Source organism: Lepisma saccharinum, chromosome 11 (genome assembly GCF_977018435.1).
Source record: "Lepisma saccharinum chromosome 11, izLepSacc3.1, whole genome shotgun sequence".
Lineage (NCBI taxonomy): Eukaryota > Metazoa > Arthropoda > Insecta > Zygentoma > Lepismatidae > Lepisma > Lepisma saccharinum.
The window spans coordinates 16,935,021-16,958,810 of NC_139239.1; the positions used below are offsets into that span (position 1 = coordinate 16,935,021).

A 23,790-nucleotide genomic window follows, 5' to 3' on the forward strand; every position below is an offset into this window, starting at 1 on the left:
CTGTCCCGACACTAGTCTTGTCCTTCTACATTTTATGTCACTTTTGTTATTGTTATGGAGAATTCAAATTAATAATTTGTCTTTAAATCTCAAGTTAGCAAGTCAGCCAAAATTATGTTTTTATACTAAATTTTAGATTAATTGAAGATTTGCAAAGAAACAGTAGACCTTTTCATGATCCTTCCACTCCAAAAACAAATGTTTTGTAAGAGTCACATCAAGTTTATGCTTGGAAATAGTGAAGTTCTAGGAACCACACACACATATATGTAAGCAACAACGATAGTAGGCTATTGTAATTTGGAGAGGATATGATTTGTGAGCGGAACAAGCATGGGAATTTAACGAAGTTCCTTTGCGAATTAATCATCAATTATGTGTGTGTGTGTACACGCATTTCCTATCTGCACCGTTGACTCACAAAGTACTACATGTGAGGTAAAACTATCGAAATGTAAAAAGAGGAAGCGCTACCACCCTCCCTGCCTTTTCTACATTTTATTCAAATCGAACACCAGGCAGGTATCGAGATATATATTTCGGAGGGGCGTCTTAACGTAATGTCTCAAAATAATAATAATAATAATGTTAAATTAAAATAAGTATAATTATATTAAATTAATTAATATACGTATGTTTATTACATTAATAGATAAGAAGGCGATATAACAACAGTGATACAGTATAACATCACGTATTCATTATCTAGCTTACGTGTAGTTAAGGTCGGCAAAATTTGTAAATAAATAGAAACTGCCCTGGCAAGGAAATTAATGCCAAATAGATAAAGAATATAATATTTATTGAGTATGAAAAAATGATGTTAGATCCAGTTGACGAAAGTAAAATTCCTGGTAATATTTTGCATGTTATTATAAGTAGTAATAATTCTTGCATAAATCTTCTTTGGTACTGTCATTCAAAGTCGTATTGCTTTCCAATATTTTTGCGGAAATAAACAAATTGCGATTAGACAACAACCTTATTTTCATTACTTAATTGAAGTTATTTTATGATCTCATTATATAATTTTTGTACTTGGTAAGTCTTTCGGGGGGAGGTTGGGACTCCTGGACCCCCCTGAATACGTCCTTCGCGGTAGGGATCGAGATAAAGTTACTGTGTCACTGGTTCCAATTCACGGTAAATATGCTCTGCTTCTCTACACTCAAACATACACAAACTCGTGACCTTCCTGCTTTCTTGGTTTCTTGCCTGGGAAAGAGGCAATAAATCAAGCTGTGACAGCTACGGGGCCTTCTGACGAGGGGACGGAACCCAGCTGTGCAGAGGATTCAAACACCCGCGCGTCTAGCCCTCCCCGTCACCCTGGGGCAATTTTCAAACAGAGACATCTAGTGGCCAAGTGGCGAACTATTACGAATGAAATTCGGCTGAAGCGGCCGTATCTTTCGCTGTCGATAATACATGACATTTTTAAACAATCATTTTGGGCTGTGCAAGTGACTTTTGAAAGAAAAGCCCTCCCTAGCTTAGTCATAAAAGGATTGACCATTACGTTAGTATGCATCATAATGGCCATTTTCATTGGTGCTACCCACAAATCCTATAACCATTCTGTGCTTATTTACGTATTTCCTTATGGGAAATTGAAAAAAAATAATGGAATTTGTGCACATTTAACGAACTGAAATTGTATGAATGTGTCATGTACTCAAAGTTTCATAAACTAAGTTCACATCCACTGAGTGTTTTCCGGCAAATTTTTGTCCTAAAACGTTATATTCAACAAAATGCAAAAAAGCCCATGTTAAATTTTGGCGCTTTCCACGGCGACCTTCGCCAAACTCCACCTCCCTCTTAAAGGACGGCCGTGACATGGGAGTTACAGCAGGTATTTCCCTTAAGGACGGCTTCTAGTAGTATGTTACTTCTTTAACATACTGTAACTTGGATAATGATTGGAGATGCAAGTTTTGAGCTCTGCATGAGTCTAGAGGTATGTCATTGACAATTAGTAAAGTTTAATTTCATTGTTACTATTTGGGGGCGATGTCCAAAAAATTGTGTTTTTTCTTTGCAATTTATTTTCATTGGTTTCAAAAACATCGCTTCTTTCTCAATTTTGGTGTTTCAAAACACACTTTTGACAATAGAAGTACAACCATCCGACATTCCTGGTGCCAAAAGCAGGGGTGGAGTTGATGGGAGGGGGAGGCAGCAGGGAAAGAATACAAAGGAAGTATTGTTAAACGATTTGCCTAGTTTCTGTCGGTCAAGCTATTTTTAGCCCCTTGTGTCACTTGTTTACTTAGGTAAGTTGCCGCAGATGGTATGACAGAGTAACAAAGTGAGTTGGACAAATTGAAATTATTCGAGTTTGAACTTTCGTTGAGTGTGCGTTTCCCAAATTGTGGCATGTGACCAGCGGCAAACTGTGGCATTGATGCTTTTCCTCTACTCCAACAAGAGTAAAGGGTGTATAACATATGAGGCATTATGTGGGTACCTTTTGAAACTCACATCCTGGCGTAGCCTGCATGGGGCCCGATGAATTTCAAATTTTGTGTAAAAAAATATAGATTTTTTTCCCCGTCAGGATTATAGCCCAAAGTATACTGAACAAAACGAGTTATCATTTGTACCTCTAACGTTTTTCGTACCGGAAATATAGAATTTAATTTAGAAGCGTGCAGAATTTCCAAATATCCCGCTGAAAACACCCTCGGCGTTGGTGCAAATACCTGGAAAATCGGCCTCAGTGTCTAAGGGTAACAACCCTGGTGGTAAGAAGCCAGAGATGGCAAATTAAAAGTCACACCAGCCATCACGCCAACAATGCTGAAATTTAGAACAAAATCAGAATTGGCAGAAACTTTTGAAAATGAAGTGCTCAGAGTGGAGTGCTTGGGTGGGGTTCCATGTGCACACATTTCTTCATTGTTGGGTTAGCAGGAAAATGCTAAACAGAGATCTGCATGAATAGAAACAGCTAAAGGAAGCAAGAATCAACCGATGTGCGAAGGCAGCATGGTGTGATGGGAGTTGGAGCACCCCCCCACACCTGCTTCCCGACATGGGATTCACAGATGGGCTCTCACAAGCCTCACTGAGACTGAAATTTCTCCTCTTTTTCTGTCAATTTTCCCATGTTTTAGCAGTTATACCCGATTTTGCCAAGGGATGAAACACAACGATGGGTCTAAACAAGATGAAAACATGTCTACTTACACATGAAACTACCAGTTATACTATTATGGGCCACCGAGGACCAGGTAAACAATTCCTCAATTGAGTGCAATTTTAGCAAAATTTCAAAACTTTAATCTGGGGTAGGAGCATGAAGATAAACAATTTTACTAATAGCATTTCTTGATCCTTCATCTGGGCTGTCAAAGGCAACTTCTTAGAGGCATTGCAAAACTCTTATTGAGAGTGTTTTTCTGACACACCCTATTGAACACCGAGGATGAAACTAATGCCAAGCAATAAGCAAGTATGTTATGAAACAGCAGCACAAGTCTGCTCTTTCATCTGTCATCTGTGCTTGAATTTTCATGGGACAGAAGCTGGTTTAACAAGATGTGATATTCTTCCAGAAAACCTGACAAAAAAATTGCATCATTTAGATTCTCTGCTGGTGGCCAAAAAGCAAAAATCACAAAATAAGCTACTTTACATATACTGTTACTACTACTACAACACAAAACACTCATTTTTAATAAACTTCTGCTCAAAAAACAATGACATTACATGACAACTTTTTTACCCATTTTTTTCTAAATGTGTATTAATTACTTTATGCAAGTTATTATATCAGTGCATCCCTAATGAAGAAGATTGTTATATGTAAAAAAAAACTTGAGCATAACAGAAAATACATTAATTAAATGAGACACACAAAACCAGAAGAGACATGTGAGCTATAACAAAGGACTGAATTAACAACACTGTCAGCAAATACACAGGAAGTTATAACAAAAAAAAATGCTGCTTAATAAAAGGCTACTGTCATAAATGATTTGGTTACACTCTCATTGTAAGTTGAAAATACCTAGAAACTTACCTCTTATAACTCCCATAATTAAGGGATGTGGTATAGCAGACTTTATGTGGAGGGACTGTTCATACAGCGTCTTTAGCTTTTTATTGTTCTTCTGTGCCGTGTACATCTGAATTTCTAATGCATAGATTTCTAACAACTGAGTGCCCTTTTTCAAGTCATCTTCTCCATCATCTGTCTGCACAAAAGAAATGGAAAAACACATAAGTTAGTCAGCTCAAGTTTTTCCACCATAACATTTTAATGAACACTGTTACATGTAACTCTTCCTGCACTGAATTTTCCTATCATTTCATTCACTTGAAGGCTACAGGTAAAAGATGCTGAACTAGGTGTTAAAGGTTCAATAGTAGTCACTAGCAGAAACAACAGAATACTTGGTGCAAAGTCAGCTAGTCAAGTGGTTAGGTTAGGAGATTGACTTTTGATCTTACCATCAAAGTTCCCAGGTTCAAGACTTGGCCCAGTGTGTAGGTGTTCTTTGCGAGTGTCTCATAGATTTCATTTAATCACCACTCATCCTCATCATCACAATCAGCCAAAAGTAATAGAAAAAAGTAATAAAAACACATATGCAATCAGTGCATGTCAGAATTCTCAATGAGACTTTCAACAATTACTACGTTTCAAAAGCAGAGCATTTTTTTTCATATTTACAAAACAGCTAGTTTCGTACAAAACCACCCAGACGTGCCTATTTGTAATTATTATTTCTCATTTACTTCACTCTTGCATTTTAAATGCATTCTGTATTTACATACATGATATATTAAGATTTTCTGTCCTTTGTAGTAGCATCATTTGAGACCATATTTATGCTAGATGAATGTATCAGCAATCAAAAGTATAGAGAGTTTTCAAGTTTAAAAATTGGAGATCAAGCAGATACGCAAAGCAGTTTAAATTGGAGTCTAAACCACTGTGCAATGTGTCACCAGGGGACCCCTTGATTACAAGGAGATGACTGGATTACCACTATGCAATCAGGGAGGCCATTCAAAGTTTTAATGAAATGATTTACATATTTGTAAAAATACTAGCAATTTTTATTTCTTGTGTTTGCTTGAATTGTTGCTTTTAGTCCACTTTATGCACAGATATTCTAATCGGGACTGATCTTACAGTTTAAAGTGGAATCCAAACCACTGTGCAATGTGCCTCCACTGGGTATCAAACCTGGGACCTTACCACTATGCCATCGGGGAGATGCGCATTTCTTTCAAAGTCAATGTTTTTATATCATTGCCTATAAACTTCAGAAGTAAAGAATTTAAAAAAAAGGGAGAACACCTTAAATAAAAGCATTGAGAAATTTAAGGCAGAAAAAGGGAAATTTAAGGCAGAAAAATGGAATTTTTAGGCACTGGGAAACATGAATCTGATATCACTGTCTCTGTTGGGTGATGACAACAGTTTTTGAAGTAATGTTTTCAGCTTTTTGAGAAGAGTAGGTCTCTTCCACTGTGTGTGAGGAAGTTTTGTGTGTAACCTTACCTATTTAATGTTTTGGGTATATCCTGTCCCCCTTTAAAACCTTGCACTTTTAACCTTTCAAGGAGTTTTTCACACTCACTTTTTAACTCTCAGGTAAAGATTTTAAACAAGGGGATATTTCCCCATGTATATTAAAGGGTGTAAAATGGCCATATATGCAAAGAACTCAAAAATTTTAATTAATTCATTCATTGATAGACAGTATAGTGTACTGTACTAGCGTACCAGATCATTACAGATAAGAAAGACAATAAAATAAGATGAACTTCAACCACCAATACAAATTATATGCCCACGGAAAACAAAGTGTTTTGAAAAGCATGCAACTTCTTATCTTACCTGACATGATTGGTGCAACTGCTTAAGAATCTTTGCTAACTTGTTGAAATCTCCACGATCGAAGTAGAGTTTCCCTAATTTAGTATTTGTTTTAAACCACAGCCTGTCATTTTTTGCATCCTTAAGAGCCTCCAGAGTTGTCTCGTAGAAATCCTGAAGTAATTCCATCTACAACATAACATACATTGACATACTACAACATTAGGCAATTTATGCTCACATTAAAAACAGTCAAGTACATATGGAAGAAAAACAGCATTAGTGATGACTATGGCCCGGGACTTTATTGATTTGGTGTTTTAAGTCCACTTTGTGCACAGTAAGGCTAATCGGGACTGGACCTACAGTTTAAAGTGGGATCCGAACCACTATGTGCGTCCACCTGGTATCTAACCTGGGACCCCTTGATTACAAGGCAACGACTTGATTACGACTGCACAGGGAGGCCCCACCTGGGACTTTATGTCCTATAAAACTGTAAAATATCTATGTATTCATGTAATAAAAATTTAAAAAAAGGGTCAGAAAAATGCAAAAATATTTTCAGTAAAGCCAAAAATATGCACAACAGTACTATGAATTTCTCATTATGCAGGAAGTCAGAATCCCTTTAACTGAAGAATGTAGTGGAAAAATACAGAAAATATCTTAAGGTTCACTGCAATTATACTAAATTTTATTTACTATTATATCAGATTAACATCTTTGTGGTGGAGCCATCTTGCATCACTATGTACGCAGACACTCGATTCCGTTTGCCTGCTCTAGAGATACCCGGACAAAGCATAAACACACTGATACGTGCATGGCTCAAACAGCATGTCATCTTGAAACTCCCATACTCGATTGCCAATAAAGTAGGGCTTGTAATATACCGAATGTTATATTTACTATTGACTGATTGTTGAGAGAAGTAAAAAATTATATAAAAAGATATGAGAACAGTTTAAACTTGTTTACGGTGATTCTCATGTCTGCACAGCAATAACTGAGAACATTTTATATCAATAATGTTCGCATGGATATCAATTGTTGGTGGGATAAATAAAAAGGGGGGATATTATTGTTCTGTACTAGTTGGTAAGAAAAGACACCATCCGCTTTTAATTTCTATGTCCGTAATTTCCTTATCCATTGATAATATAAACTATCAGTTGCAATAAAGGTATGAAGAATAAATTTTAAAATAACTGATTATATGCAAGACAATTATGAAATTATGCTGAAATATGTCTTATTACGAGAAAATTGAAGAAATACAGGGTTTGTCCGGAAAGTAATGAGATTGGCCACCGCACGGCACTCCATTTGTCAACAGCGTGTCCACCACGAGCGGGATTGGTGGTGGGGGGTCTTAGTTAACCAACACCACCCCGATCAGTCACTTCCGAGCTCGGGTAGAGTAAGGGTCACTTATCGCGCGAACATTGTTTAAAAACGTCGAGATTTTTGGAAGCTCAAAATGCAGCATTCACTTGAGCAACGATACGCCATTAAATTTTGCAAAATAAATACGCAAACTTACGTGAGTGAATATATGTTAATTCGGACGACGTTTTGGAGGGAAATACTTCCTCCTTCTTCAGGTCTAACTAGAAATCTAGACACCGGACATCATATCATGTGAAACAGTGTTTGGAATATTAAGTCGCTTTTCGAAAGGAAAGAAAAATTCAGAAACAGCTGATCTGACTATAGCCAAAAGTCCAACCAAGGCTTAACAGAAGTCACATTACAATTGAAAATACAGTTTTTGCTTTCTAATTCACACTACTATAGAAAATACGGTGTTTGCTTTCTCTCTGCAAGATTTTTCTATAATATCCAATAGCCTAGTACAGTATAACGAGAGTTTTGCCTCATGAGCACAATGAGTTTGTGCCAAACCAAGAAAATTCAAAAGAAAAATAACAAACATATGTAAATATTACATCACACAACATCTATAAAGTCAATTCCAATAAAGTTTAACAGTATGTAATGCAAGATGATGGCAAATCTAAACGTCAGGTCAATATCAATTCCATTATACCTACAAGTAAAATCCAACTTTAATTATACAAAACATGCAAATTCAGAAAAGTAATAACGGATGTGTAGAACATGTCCATTATGTGCAATACATACTCAAATTTATTGAATACAACGAATTTTAAATATTACAAAATGTATTACATTCACTATCAACGCTACATTATTACTTTCTTTGAAACAGCAGTTTTGCTGATGTCATGCATTAAAATTGTCCAATGATTCAGCTGCAGCTTTTACAATCACAATGAAGCAGTATTCTTTAAAAAAAAAAAAAGAGGGAATACAGTCAAAAGGTATCATTCACAACTTTACTACTTGAACATTTTATTTTTCTATTTGCATACGCTATTTAATAAATTAACATTTCCCTTCAATCCTCAATCAAAGAAATGGATATCAAATCGCAAATAGCAATAAGGAGATGATGCTACCAAGTATCATATGATGAAACATCTACTACATATCGGCAGACAATTTTGTATTTCACAATGAAGAAAAGAACCAAATGAACCAATGCGGAAACTTACATTTTTCGATGTGGATATGTAATCGAGAATTGAATTAATAGATTTTTCACTATGATTTCTCGTCACTGCACTTTTGATGTAGGTTAAAAGCTGCTTATACCTCTCCATCATCTCCTTGTAATTACCCTGAAAAAATAGGAGTGAGCATCACTTAGCTACCAAAAACATATGGAGGAAATGATAGAAAACTCTAAAACTGCATTTCCGTCCTTTTAACAATCTGTCTCTATAAATAAGAATGCACTCAAAATATAAGTGCACACTCAAGTTATTGTGTGATATACTACAAAGAATGAATCTATATGAAATTTTTGCCTGTGCTCATCAAGTTTCAAAATAAAATTTACTAACGCCAACAACCAATACCAACATGATAAATAATTACAACTCTTGTACAAAGCACCTAAGTAGTTTGCCTCCTTAATTAATGTATGTAAATGCATGATTGCAATCAAGATTATCTTACAAAAATAAATTGCACATTTAGACACTTATAATATCAGAGTACATAAATTCCAGAATGGCAGAATTTTACACTTAATAAAACTATTCATAGAAATCAAATCAGTATAATTATTGGCAATTTTACTGATAAACTGGCACATTAACATGATTATAGTATGAATTATCAATGCTTCATTCTAGGTCAAATCAACAAAGTCTTAAACAATACATTTTTTGATTCATTTGAAACCTGCCATACTGAAAGGAGCCACCTGAGGTAGGAAAATATGCAAAGTTGCAGATCCACATCTTTTGTATTTCCGAAATTACAAAGGTACAACATGTGCAATTTTGACAATCTTTTTCAACAATCTTGTTAACTTGAAATATTCTGACAATCAGGGCACTTGTATAGTGGAACCACAAGCAAAACAACCTGTGCAGACCCGCGACTCCTGTGCACCGTACTCTCGCAAGGAGGGGAGGGGGAGAGTTGACCATGCTTCCTTTTGGCCCGATCTGAAGGGAAGAAGGGAAAGTTGCGCAGGGACTTTTCGCCCAAGGTTTTTTTCCTTGTGGTCAATCTATAGAAGAGATTCAGATAGCATTGGAAAGGTCTTGAGGAGCTCTTTCACACGAGATATTACATGTTTATGTAAGGGTAAAACACATTTGAAGGTGGTGTAATGAAAATTTGGGTAGCAATTTTGTCAAAAACGATTGTACAAGATTTTAAAATGGGATACCAGTGGGATCTGGAGTTATGACATATTTAGGTCAACGTATGATACCAATTCAAAAGTAAAGGTTTAACAGAAATTAAATACAACATAAAACAATATTGTTTGAATTAACACACATAAAGCTAATGTTTGCATTCCCAGTTATATTAGAAATACTGGGTGATTCAAAAGTCTGATCCCATAGGCAACTCTTTATTAGTGCACCTAGCGAAAAATGAAAATAGGGAAAAGTTGTTGGGAATAGGTAAGTTTCAATCTAGAGTGCTTGAATTTTCAATTCAGCTTGCACTGTTCAGGCTGTACAATGGTGCGAGTGTCATGTGTAGCTGAAAATGCCACATGTTTGGCCTGGAAAACTTGTTTGCCATCGCAATACCATATAGTACTGGGTAAATTAAAAATTGATGAGATGATGATGATTAAAGACAAAGTAAACAAGTGCACATGTGATGAACACCTCCCCTCAATAACTAGACTAGAAAAAGCTAAACATGCACTACACTATATGCTTCCCACACAGGAATATAATATCTCATGTGAAAGAGCCCTTCAAGACATCTTGCATATTCTCCTACCTCCTCAGGTGGCCCTTTCAGTATCCCAAATTACAAACAAATAAACAAAATGTAAGGTTGAAAAGTGTCTCTTCATTTGTTGATTTCACATAGAATGACCCAAGAGAGTTCTGAATAAACTCGCAAGCTTATTTAAAAGCATAAACTAATTTATGCACCAATAGGCTAATCAGGATTCGATCCACAGTTTAAAGTAGAATCCGAACCACCATGCATCTCCACCAAGTATCGAACCTGGGACTACTCGATTACAAGGTGATGACATTATCACTACACCATTGAGGAGACTAGATGGAAAAATATGAAGAGACATGAATTTTTTGCCGATACTGATTATATACCAAATTAATATTTAGTGATACCAATATTCTACCGATCAAATATAAATTTGCAAATGTCTCTTGAAGAACATAAATAGTTATAACATCCTTAATTATTATAGGTAGATACTGCAATGTTTTTTCCTTTGAAAAAGGAACTCTTTATATTTGGTTATTACTTTATAAAATCAGAAGATATCAATTACATATCTGCATCTTTAGAAATAACAAAATGGCAGAATTTTGCTCTAAATTTCAGGTTATTTATAGGGACATTTCATTGTCACGGGTGGGACAGATGGATTACATTTTTTATATTAAAGTAACTATTGTACTGATAGTTAAGCAACATTTTTCTTACAGTTTCTGTGCAATGAAATGTGAAACCTAACACTGTTGATTAAACATAACTGCCCTTAAAATACTATTCAAGATTTATAGTTATAAGTGAATAATTTTGTGTCACGGGTGGGACAGAAGAAACACTAGCTATTTGCTTGATAAAAACATATTTTTATTTCTGTGAATTTTCAAGTGATGAAAAATAAAGCATTTAAGACAAAAAGTGAAGGTCACTGACCTTGGAATATTCTAGTGGAGTTGAAGGGGAAATGCAACAGTTAAAGAAGAAATTCATTGGTTTTTGGTGTCACGGGTAGGACACAATAGAAATTTCAAATAAATTCACGATATGTAAAATACCCTTTCTCTTTCTAACTTTAATTAGCGATTTTATGTGTATGATATATGAAGTCATGTACAGCGTGATTGACATCAGAGACCGGGTACAGAGCACGTGACCTGTAGATAATGTGGGCTGGGGGTCCCACTCATCCCATGAAAGATAAACACCTTCGTCTTCCAACAGGGGTCTCTCATCACACAACACTACGGCAACCTCTCGTTCAGACGTCAGACGAGGATTGCCTATGTTGTCAGGTTAGGCTAGTTAGGTTTGGTTCCATTAGCACAAATACATTGCATATTTATTTTTCATGGTAATGTAATAAACCTAGATGACATCATAACATGAAGGTGTTTAACCTTCGTGCGACGAGTGGGACCCGCAGCCCACGTTACCTACATGGTGAGTTGTTGATTGATTGATTGAATATAAAAAATACGTTAAAAACTGTACTTACATATGCGAGTATGTTGTTCCTATTTTTCTTTCTGTAGAACTACGTTTCGGAGATTAACTATCTCCTTCTTCAGGTTCATATGAAAAAACTAGGTACTTAGCATAGTAACACGTCGAAATGTAATATAAGGATTGTGGACAAGGGTTGGTGTGGATACATTTAAAATATTATATCTTTGCCCTAGATGTATATAAAAAGCTCGTTGTTCACTAAAAAACTTGCACAATAAACGTATTCTCATGTTAAAATACTAAAAAAACCTGCATGTATCACTATATACAACTTGCAGGTTCGGCCATTCCTGCCCAACTGTGCTTCCTAATCTACATGAAGGTCAGTTCTCCACGAATGTTTTCCTCCCCCCTTTATTTTCTCATTTCCCCTTATCACGTCACAAATCCAACGTAAATTCACGTTCTTCCCGGGCAGCTTGGATAACTTCCGGAGTGACGTGGAAACCGATATTGGGTGCAATCTTCCAGGCTTCGTCCCATTTTTTGAGGAAATTGATCCACCCTTCTTCTAAATTTCCTTCATTCCCATTAAGATTATTCTTCCACCCTCTACAAATATTCGCTGTTTCATACAGATTTCTTCCTAACTACCTCTTTTCTTTTCTAATTATCTCCTTTTTTGTGATTCTATGTCCGCTTTCCAAAATGTGTTCTGAGAGACCTGTTTTAGAACCTTTTTCTCTCATATCTTTTTCATGTTCGCTCCATCTTTTACCCATATTTCGACCAGTCTGTCCTATGTACTCCTTCCCACATTGACATTCTATTCGATAAACTCCCTTCTGTTTTTCCGGTATTTCCCTTGTCGTCTTTCCTTTCTTATAATCGGTAAAGTATTTTTCCACATTCTTTGGGGCTTTCATCCCGCACACGATCCCGAAATCTCTCGTTATTTTTCCGAATTTTTCGGATACGATTTGATAGTAAGGGATGCCAACGTACTTTACCTTTGCATTTTCGATTTTTTCATTCTCTTTTTCCTTTTCTTTTTGATCTCCTTCCTCTTTGCTATTGATTGATTGAATGCTTTATTTTACATCGCTTCTTGTGCCACTTTTGGCTAATTTGCGAAGATTAAAAATCTTGCTTATTTGTGGTTTCTGCATGTTAAAATCACTTTCCAGTATTTTAAAACATCGAAACCTGCACTTTGAAAGAAAAAAAAAGTTGGAATTTTCAAGGGGGTACGGTTGGTCACTATGCTATAATCTGACCAATTAATATCTCATCCCCATTATATAATAATAATAATGACGATACAAAAATGCTGATGATATGCATCAAAGAAAAATGGGTTTCCTTAATTTGGTTAATAATTATTTAAAATAAAAGGAATATTTACCAATTTGAAGTTGATTTTTATCATTTGTTTTAGAGCTTTGAAACCCCATTCTCCCTTCTCCCCTCCTTCCAAATCTAGGACTTTTTGGAATGAAGTTAAAGCAGCCTTTGGGTCTTCCTCCTTTAATGATTTAGAATTGTAGTACTGGTTCTCTAAATCTACATCTGGTTCCGAGTTACTATCTTCCGAATATTCCTATAAAAGAGAAATTCAAAATTGAAAATATAATATGGATAATATTCACAGTAACAACATACCTCTAGTGATAATTTAATGCATATGACATTCCAACAAGCTTATTTCTGTACCAGATTGTTACACCATTATCAACATTAAAAATGTTTGCAGATTGTTTACGTAGTAGCCACACAGTCCTGGCAGAACTATTACTCGAAAAAATATATTAAATGCAGGGTGAGGGAAAAGTCAGGTTATCTAGGTAAATGGTCCTCATTTTTACTTGTAAGAACACATAAAAGTCATTGCATACACTAAGACAATTAAGAGCCTGGACCACCTCAAAGAAGTCCCGCACCCTGCAGACTAAGGCATCACTCTTTGGGCTCCGGCTACAAGATGAGCGATGAGCACAGGTTCAAGTCTCCTGGGGGAAGCATAACAACTTTTCTCTGAGATTTCAGCCTGTGTATGGGACTAGTGGCCACCCACCATCGTCAGGAAATTAGGGAGCTATGATTGAGAAGCATAACCCAGTCATTGAAACCTAAAACGATGACTTGGGGTTATTTTAGTTGACCACACGTCACCCCATAACTGAGCCTTGGCAGGTGGGAGTGAGACCGGAAGTCGGTAGGTCGTTCCTGGCCCTCACGGGCTGTTACGCCATGGGTTTTATGTTACCATCTCAAAGACAGGATCACCACCAAGGCACATATTTAATTTCCTATGAAACCTGACTTTTGCTTCACTTTGGATTTCCTTTGTTCAATAATAACCATAACCTGTAACTATTTATACCATTGTTATTATAATATTAAAATTCTCAATTTCCAAATGCTATGCGAATAATCTTTCTCTTTTCAAAGGTACTGATGAGTCTTTCTTATTTGCTTTTTTGACAATATACAAGGATGTAAAATGTGCTTCCCCACACTAAAAGAGGAATTAAAATACTTATACAATGGATGTAGAAGATTATATGAAGTGAACTACACCATCTCCAAATAATTTACAATAATGAAAGTAAGACACTTTGGTGGATAAGCCATGTTTGGCATAAGTTGTTACTGTTACCACACTTATCAAACATTGACCCTTCTAGCAGAAACAAACTTGCACTGTCACTAGCTACTGTCACCGCCATGTTTCGCAGAAGTCATGCCATGGATAAGCTACATGAGAATGCAAGCAAGCAACACAATTCGCAGAGGAATTGTCATGTGATCACCAGCATGGGAAAGGTAACAGGGTTGACTAAATGTGGTTTACATTTGAGGGAATGCAAAAGTGAGTTTGTTGGATCCTTATTTGGAAACGTAATTTTAGCAATGTCCAACATGATGCAGGAAACAAAACACCATCGACAAATATCTTGCATGTGATTGAAAGTCAAAGTACCCTACAGAGCTTCCACTGAAATGACAATTAATGGATGTTCATTCACTTTTTAACTTTGCATTTCTTTTTATGTCAGAGTGATTCTGTATTACAACCAAACAAACTCAACATTGAAAATTACAAGAGTGATTTACTTGCCACTTTTGGTTACTGTCCTGGTGTAACTTGTATTTTGCCACCATGGTGGTGAATCAACGGTAACAGTTCGTTATATCGGAGACTAATTTCTTCATTTTTACACAAGAAACTACTTACGGAAATGAGTTTGACTAAGGTTTCTAACATTCGTAGAGCTATTTTCTTTCATCGTGGAATCTATTTGACCGGGAAATCATGTATTTTGCAAGAGAAATATCTCACCGACGCACAATTGCCATTGCTTTCCTACGTGAACCGGATGCTCCATACGTTTGATGATGTAACCCCCTGTCAGTGTTTCCAACCCCCCCCCTTTTTTAACTATGCTTGCCTAACCTAACCAAACCTAACATTATCAGAAATGGTTTGTGGGGCTATCCGCCAACTAGACGTGAATAAGGTGCAATTTGCACACGTGACGAACACGATTGTAGGTATTTTTCGGTGAATAAGGTTGGAAACACTGCATAGGTGGTGACACGGTAGTCAACGTGTGCCCACCATATTGTGTGTTAGGGAAGCGAAAAAAGGAATAACAAAAAATACTCTCTATGTGAAAAATTGTGTTTGTTTTCATGTAAAAAGCATAATGGCACCTTGAAGTATGTTCTGCAATACACAATTCGTAAGTACGAACCATGAGAAACACAAAATATCCAATTTTAATGTATCTCCAATATAACAAACTGTTACCGAATCAAATTTAATGCTAGACTCCAACGGTGTACATATTAGCCCCGTCTAGTTGGCTGCACTCTTTGACTCTCTTTGCACCGAAGCTTGATTTGGACTCATGTAGTGTATTTGGTGTCTGCACTATCTTCCGGACCGGTGTATGGTCACGTGGTGCATGCTAACTAATCAAGTGATCGTTTAAAGCAGCAGAGAGGCATTTGTTGAATATTCTGAACTTGAACAACGCTTTTCGGAACGACTTGAGATGACCGGACCCCTCTCCGATTTTCTTCATATTTGGCATACTCACTAATTGGGGCCTCCTAATCACGAATCTGAAGTTAAAATTTGTTGGAAACGTCTAGAAATTGCAAAATAATCGAAAATGAGGCATTAGTTTTCGGAATGGAAACTGTCGATTTTCGCGATTTTTTTTTATTCACAACCAAATATATATAGGTATATATATATTTCTGATATTACCACGACACACAATTTTTACTATGTTTGCCTAACCGAACTAACCTCACCACGTGCCAATGGTTCGTGGGGCTAGCGTCAATGGTTCGCAATTATTTCCAATTTCTAGATCCTGATACTACCACGACACTAAATTTTAACTATGTTTGCCTAACCTAATCGAAACTAACCTAACCACATGGCAATGGTTCGTGGGGCTAGCGCCAATGGTTCGCCATTTCTAGACGTGACGAACAAATTTTAACTTCAGATTCGTGATTAGGAGGCCTCAATTAGTGAGTATGTCAAATATGAAGAAAATCGGAGAGGGGTTCGGTCATCTCAAGTCATTCCCGCTTTTCGTCTAGTTGGTTGAATGTCATTTCCTTGCACCACCCTGACACTATATACACCTGCACTGCAGTGTCAAAAAGTGCAGCCAACTAGACGGGGCTATTCATTGGTGTCGACAAGTCTTAGAGATTTATCGTCATCATTTGTTTTTCTCCTCGCATTACTGAAGTGAAATATCCTCTCTGCTTTTTTCGTGAATCTCTAAATTTTCATCATCTATCTAATGAACTTAACTATTATCCCTCTTTCTTCCTGGAAGTGCCTTCAAAATAGCTGAACACTGTTTGGTACATAATTTTAGTTGTATATGTATATATATTGCTTACCTTATATAATTTATTCCATGCACAAGAACAGTTGTTACTTTTACCGGTACTTAAACTCACTCGTTCTCCTCAACCGATTTTCGTAAATTAAAGTTATTTCTATACAAAGAAGCCAGTTGACAGATGTTAACACAAACCTAATTCTTTCATGAAAACTAAAATCAGGCACACGATTCATTCCCATACCAAAACGGAAGAGATCGAGAGCCTAAGGTCTAATACCTTCTCGTAAGACCTTGAATATTTCGGTTTACAATTTTCATTGCTACTCGATACTTATAATTAAATACCTGAAGATAATTCACTGTTTAAACTGCATTAAACTAATTAGAAATCATCCGTCCCATTGTACAATTCATAGAAAAAATAAACATTTCATCTCAACGGAATTAACACGCCAGAGGCGTGATAAAACGCCGGTTCTGGAAATCCAGAAGTAACAGTGTAAAGTCTCATTATAGAGCAGTTCTATCGTATCCCTTGGATGTTCAGTTCAGTAATTCAAAATACATTATACATGTACGATACATATACAGCGAGTTGTATATAAACTAGTAAATTCAATAACGAACTACGGTTAGAAAACTACATTCGCACTAAACATGAAACCACAAACAATAATATTTTTTGATGTATTTCCCAAATTTAGAATTTGTCACAAAGACTGTACATGTTTAACAAACACTCTGGATTAACTACCAATGAATACACTTCTTTATATCAAACACTCACCAAATCATAATCTTCTTCATCATCACACATAAAATCATTCTCGACGTCCGACATTTTGGATGTAGTTAATGTCAGACTACTAACAAGAGAAGAACGGTATGCAAAAGGAATATGTTTGTGCAGGTTACGTAACGAAAAGTGTAATTTGATATGGGCAGAAAACGTTATATATTTCCTTCATATCTATGATAAAACCTTTAAAATTTAAACTATTTGAGCTATTACGTATCAGTTCTGAATTTAGAGTTCAAAAAAACAACTGCCAAACGATACTTTATCTCTTATCAGATAACACATGGGGTGAAATAGTGTATAACAACTAATTCGACAAGTACCACATATATCTCCGTTCACTTCACCGAAGAGGTTACATTACTATTCAAATTGATTAATTTCTGAATAAATACCACCAAACCCATTAAAAAATCAAATAATGGATAAGAGGCAATGAGCGAGAATCAAAATTCAAACGCAAATATTTTTTTTACAAAGAGTTGGTGTCTACGTATGTACAGGATCCAGAAAAATAAAAAAAATAACGATGTTCGACCAAGAATTATCCTTGGTTCGACAGTAATTTCATTAGTAATCGTAAAATTTACTGTCTCCAGTCAGTAGCACTCAATGTTAGGGCATTTTTGAGGTACTCGTTAGATGCCCATAGCATGTGTTGAATGCTGAGTTGATAAGTAGCACGAGCATATTAACAATTGAAAGTCGCAATGCTCTGTTCATTCTCTCTTACTCCCTACTCGAAATAGAAAGAAAGGAGATGGACTGATGGAGGACGTATTCCTATCACCTAAGATTGCGCAACCGGTTTCTGCCTAACATGTACCATGCATGTACACACTGCCGAGTTCGCCTGACGAACGTTCTGGCGACGAAATCATACAATCTTTATCCTCTTCAGTAGCGTTTTTTAGGTTCCAAAACCAGGAGGGTAAGAATATAATAGAATAGAATAGTTTATTAGTCATTAGACAACATGATTGCGAACAGCTTACTTTCCCTGGTAGATAAATTTAGCATAGTGCGGGCGGGGGCAAAAGTAGAGGCAACTGCACTTCCTAATCGCCGCCACTGATCTTTATTTATATTTATCCGCTGACTCATTGTCCCTGGTGCGAAAGTAGATTGATTGTCATGTGTTATTTTCTTTTGCATCAGTGGGAAAGCAACTGCGCAGCAGCATCTAGCTAGCTTATTGTAGTGGTCAACCTGTCCGAACATTGGGTGTTGTTGGAGGCGTACCAGCTACGTAGCATAAGGCGGCCTCTGGCAGTAATTATTTTCGTTCTTCAAATGTTCAGGGACGTGATCAACAGTCAATATGGCACCCTTTGGTACTAGCTGAAATTGCAATTGTGAATGTACTTGTGCAATATTTTTCTTGTTACTGAAAGGTCGTGTAAATATATCCTTTATATTTGGTGACATGGTTACAAAGTTTACAAGACTGTAGCAGCGAAAAAATGTCAAACGATCATAGCCCAAATTTTAGTGACGAAGATGAAGACTATGAAAACGGCTATCGTTCCGAGATTCAGGGCGTTCTCAGTAAGTGGACCAATTATATACATGGTTGGCAAAGTCGTTTCATCGTTTTGAAGGATGGAACATTATCGTATTATAAATCCGAACAAGATACCAGCTTTGGATGTAGAGGCGCAATTAGTTTGTTCAAAGCAACGATAAAGGTAAGTTTAAATTATCATTACTCAGTGTCATACAGTATGTAACATTCTTATTCGTACACACGGATTTTCAAAGAAAATGCTTTAATATCTGAAAGGAAATACACTCTTTTGAAATTGTTTCTTTACAATTCAATAACTAATATCATTAGGAACGTAAAATCTTGCCCAAATTATGTATAACCAATGACAATAATAAATGAAATGAAACTGAAAGAGAAACATGCCATTTTTTGTACAACTTTTCTATTCGTACACTTAATAATATATGAGAAAAAGTATATTCAGAACAAATTGACTGACAGTTCTAATACTTTGATGCCAATCCTTTGGCTTTAATTACTGCTTGACACCTGTTCTTCATAGAATTAACCAGTTTCCAACATGTTTCAGAGCTTATTTTATTCCACTCTGCTTGCACAACAGTTTTCAACTCTTGTTTGGACTTGATGCCTGCTTTATAGACTCTCCTTTTCAAAATTGCCCATAGATGCTCAATGGTATTTAAGTCTGGATTTTGAGCTGATGTTTGTAGTAGTTTGGGCACATTCCATATTAGCCAATTCATGTTTGACCTACTGCGGCCCCGCCTCCGCTACGCTACGCTCCGGCTTTCACTATTAGAGTCCCTTTTTAAGGGCATGTTAGAAATTGCCAAGAGTCACCTGCCCCCAAATAAGCGCCAAATTGCAACTGCACATTCATGATTACAAGACCAAAATTAGTAAGTATACCAAATTTGAAACAAATTGGAGATATTTCCGTTATTAAAATTAACGTAACCTATCCTTACCGTCAATGATTCGTTCAACAAACATACAATCGACACTAAGCAACACACCATTTTCTCACATACAAATGAACACTCCATGCAACTGGTATAACTTTCGGCACAACACTCTGGGAACCGCACCATTGCAACTGGTATAACTTTCGGCACAACACTCTGGGAACCGCACCATTGCCAAACTTACCTCTATTCAAAGCCGCATTCCACAACCTCTTCTCCCTCCATATCCTCATCGTCACTAAATAATTGCACCACATTAATGATCTTTTCACTCCTTCCCTCCTCCATTCTTCCACAATCGATGATCTCCAAGTGGCAAATTAACAATGTTGCAATGCTGTAGACAGCGTAATGAATACCAATCTTCAATTGTTCACATCATCAAAAATGGCTACCATAATAGTGTATCGACAATCATACCGTTAATAATTGCACATAATTTCACAATTTCTATATGCCAGCGCCAAATTTCAACTTGAGATTTATCATTAGGAGGCCAAAGTTAGTGAATCTCGAATTTGAAAGTAATCGAATGAACTCCCCATATTGTTAAATCATACATTTTCTACTAACGGTCGTAAATGAGGAACACTTAGTCGGGGGGTTTTCTCTCACTCTTTTTAAATAAAGCGTTCATCACGTTTATTCAACAGTCTCTCTTTTGGTTTTCTCGGCACATTCTGTGTTGAACCTTCCTCTCTAAATTTATTTACTATGTATTGAACTGTGGAGTGTGATTTATTGACTGTTTGTCCAATTTTTCTAACAAATAACCTCAAAAGGCCAAATTTATAATAACATCCTTCAGATCGGAACTAAGTTCCTTCACCTTGCCCATTTCGAACATGCTGATAGATAGACGATAGGCCTACAACAATACCTACGCCAGCATTCCGCTTGACTGGGAGCGCGCCTGCATGTTGAAACTTGTTACGAAGTTGCAAACTGCACGAAATCGCCCGAATAGCGGTGGCGCTGTATGCGAGGAAGATTGAAACTCTTGCCTGTACGAATAACAATGTTGCATGAAACAGCGTGTTTTTTCTTTTCACACAAATGATATGCTCTGTTTATACACTTTGAACATACATTTTTATTGACATTTGTTGGTGAAACCTTCATTAACATTAATTTCCAGGTACATATGCAAATGATTATATTTACTAGTAGATATGACATTTTTTCCTCTGAAATTCTTTGTGTACGAATAACGATGTTACATACTGAATGTCCTTGCTATAATCCATTTGCAGTAAGAACTCAAAAATTATGTTTTCCTGTGTGATATTGCTTGTTTATAAAATAATTTATTATTAGAAGTAAATTATAGCTAATTTCACCTAAGAAATAAGTCAATTGTGAAGGCATAGTTTGTTGTTACAGCGGTGAAAAAGACTTGAAACTTATATTATTAATGTTAGTTTATTTGTGATATTTTTATTCTTTCAAATTGATAGATAATTTTTTTCTTTCACAGCCTCATGAGTTTGACGAATGTCGCTTTGATGTTTCTGTCAATGATTGTGTGTGGTATTTAAGAGCTGAAACTCCTGAGGAAAAACAGAGATGGGTTGATGTTTTGGAAACGTATAAGGTAAGAGCCAAAAAATGTTACATACCTACCATATTTATTTAATACGCAAGTTGTTATTGTATTTGTTTTCATTATATTAGTAAACAGGAACGATTAAGCCTTGTTTCCATGATTATGAAAAACTAAATATGTGACCAAGGCAGTAATTTATTTTATTAAAAACATAAACTAAACATAATGTTTCAACCTTCTAGCAAGGTCTTCTTCAGACTCTGTATGAAGTACAAAAGTAACAATAGTTTTTCTTGTATGTACGCATTGCTTGCATGATAGAATTATTTTCCTGTAGTTTACGGTTATTACAAGCATAAGAAAACAGTTTTTTCTTTGTGACGTTTCAGGAGAACACACGCTCCTTTCATCAGACATTTATTTTCATTTTGACTAAAGATACAGTTATAACAATGGTTAGTAATTTTTAAACAAAAAGAATCTGTTATATAATGGATGTTGTCAATGTTACATTGTTGTAATATAGCAACTTAACTGTGAAAAAAGCAGTCTATTTTATTTTTATTTTAGAATTTTTTAAATTATGAATTCCGAATATCATCAGGTAATTCAAATTCATCATTGTTTTCACAAAGTCTCTTGATGTTTTCTGTTACATTAAATTTTAAAGATGGTGGCTTACTCCATTTGTGAAAAAGAAAACTCCACACTGGATCTATGTTACCATTTTCATTATTTAATTTATTCCAGTGTTCTTCTGCAATGAACGAGGCTTCCCAGACATTCAACTCTGTGTTTCCCGTTAATCTTTTTAAAACCCTTCTCTTTTTAATCAAATGCTTCTCTTCGATGATATGAGTTGACAAACCTGTTCTTGGGTTTAGATTTATAATGTCCAAATCATGTTCGTGCCATCTTATTGCCATTTTCCTTGCTGTTTGTCCCACATAATCTTTTGAACATGAACAACTTATATTATATATTCCTGTGGTTTCCACATCTGGTAGCGAGTTTCTCATTTTGAATTCATTAAATGTACATTCCAAACTTCTTGGTGCTTTAAAAACAATTTTGAAATTAAAACTTTTAAAAATTTTTGCAATTTTATGTGAGAATCCCTTGTGGAATGGAATGCACACAAATTTCTTTTCAACAGATTTTTCATCTTTGTCTGTATTTCTCTTTTCCTTTAGTTTTCTTGCAACTTGTTTTTTGATTTGAAAAATCTGTTGAAAAGAAATTTGTGTGCATTCCATTCCACAAGGGATTCTCACATAAAATTGCAAAAATTTTTAAAAGTTTTAATTTCAAAATTGTTTTTAAAGCACCAAGAAGTTTGGAATGTACATTTAATGAATTCAAAATGAGAAACTCGCTACCAGATGTGGAAACCACAGGAATATATAATATAAGTTGTTCATGTTCAAAAGATTATGTGGGACAAACAGCAAGGAAAATGGCAATAAGATGGCACGAACATGATTTGGACATTATAAATCTAAACCCAAGAACAGGTTTGTCAACTCATATCATCGAAGAGAAGCATTTGATTAAAAAGAGAAGGGTTTTAAAAAGATTAACGGGAAACACAGAGTTGAATGTCTGGGAAGCCTCGTTCATTGCAGAAGAACACTGGAATAAATTAAATAATGAAAATGGTAACATAGATCCAGTGTGGAGTTTTCTTTTTCACAAATGGAGTAAGCCACCATCTTTAAAATTTAATGTAACAGAAAACATCAAGAGACTTTGTGAAAACAATGATGAATTTGAATTACCTGATGATATTCGGAATTCATAATTTAAAAAATTCTAAAATAAAAATAAAATAGACTGCTTTTTTCACAGTTAAGTTGCTATATTACAACAATGTAACATTGACAACATCCATTATATAACAGATTCTTTTTGTTTAAAAATTACTAACCATTGTTATAACTGTATCTTTAGTCAAAATGAAAATAAATGTCTGATGAAAGGAGCGTGTGTTCTCCTGAAACGTCACAAAGAAAAAACTGTTTTCTTATGCTTGTAATAACCGTAAACTACAGGAAAATAAAAGTAACAAGATACAAAAACAGGGCATTATATATACACACAAACATTACTCCCTATGAAGACAAGCAAACAAGAAAAAGGAAAACAGAGAAGAGGAAGGGATTATCTAGGAAGTAAAATGTAAAGAATGTCAGTGTGTGTACATAGGAGGAATGAAAAAGAGGCTGAAGGACAGGTTGAAACAACATAGGGATGATGTACGACTTAAGAGAGAGAGAAATGCGATATTTAAACACACGAGAGAAATAGGACATGACATGGAGTGGGATGAGGCTAAGCAGATAGGAAGGGAGAAGAGAATGCTAGTGAGAAAATGGAAGGAAGCCAAGGAAATAGAGAAGAAAGGTGAAGAAGACACAATGAACTGGAATGGGGGACTGAAGTTAAACAAAGAATGGAAGAAGGTGTTAGAAAGAGTGGAAAGGACAAGAGAGAAAGA

At 35.8% G+C, this 23,790-nt stretch overlaps 2 protein-coding genes across 2 annotated transcripts in view; one reads left to right on the forward strand and one right to left on the reverse strand.

Annotated features, from left to right (window-relative positions):
• Positions 1 to 17,599, reverse strand: part of alien (COP9 signalosome complex subunit 2 alien) — a 43,921-nt gene extending 26,322 nt beyond the window's left edge. Inside the window, exons 1-5 of the mRNA XM_083130757.1 lie at positions 17,261 to 17,599; positions 12,999 to 13,193; positions 8,419 to 8,544; positions 5,858 to 6,025; positions 4,028 to 4,202 (exon numbers count right to left, since the gene is read on the reverse strand). Of these exons, the coding sequence (XP_082986883.1) occupies positions 4,028 to 4,202; positions 5,858 to 6,025; positions 8,419 to 8,544; positions 12,999 to 13,193; positions 17,261 to 17,314 (718 nt within the window). The 5' untranslated portion in view covers positions 17,315 to 17,599. The remainder of the gene's footprint in view (positions 1 to 4,027; positions 4,203 to 5,857; positions 6,026 to 8,418; positions 8,545 to 12,998; positions 13,194 to 17,260) is intronic.
• Positions 17,600 to 18,498: 899 nt separating this feature from the next.
• The window catches only part of cert (ceramide transfer protein), a 90,457-nt gene continuing 85,165 nt past the window's right edge, over positions 18,499 to 23,790 (forward strand). Inside the window, exons 1-2 of the mRNA XM_083130755.1 lie at positions 18,499 to 18,960; positions 21,225 to 21,341. Of these exons, the coding sequence (XP_082986881.1) occupies positions 18,736 to 18,960; positions 21,225 to 21,341 (342 nt within the window). The 5' untranslated portion in view covers positions 18,499 to 18,735. The remainder of the gene's footprint in view (positions 18,961 to 21,224; positions 21,342 to 23,790) is intronic.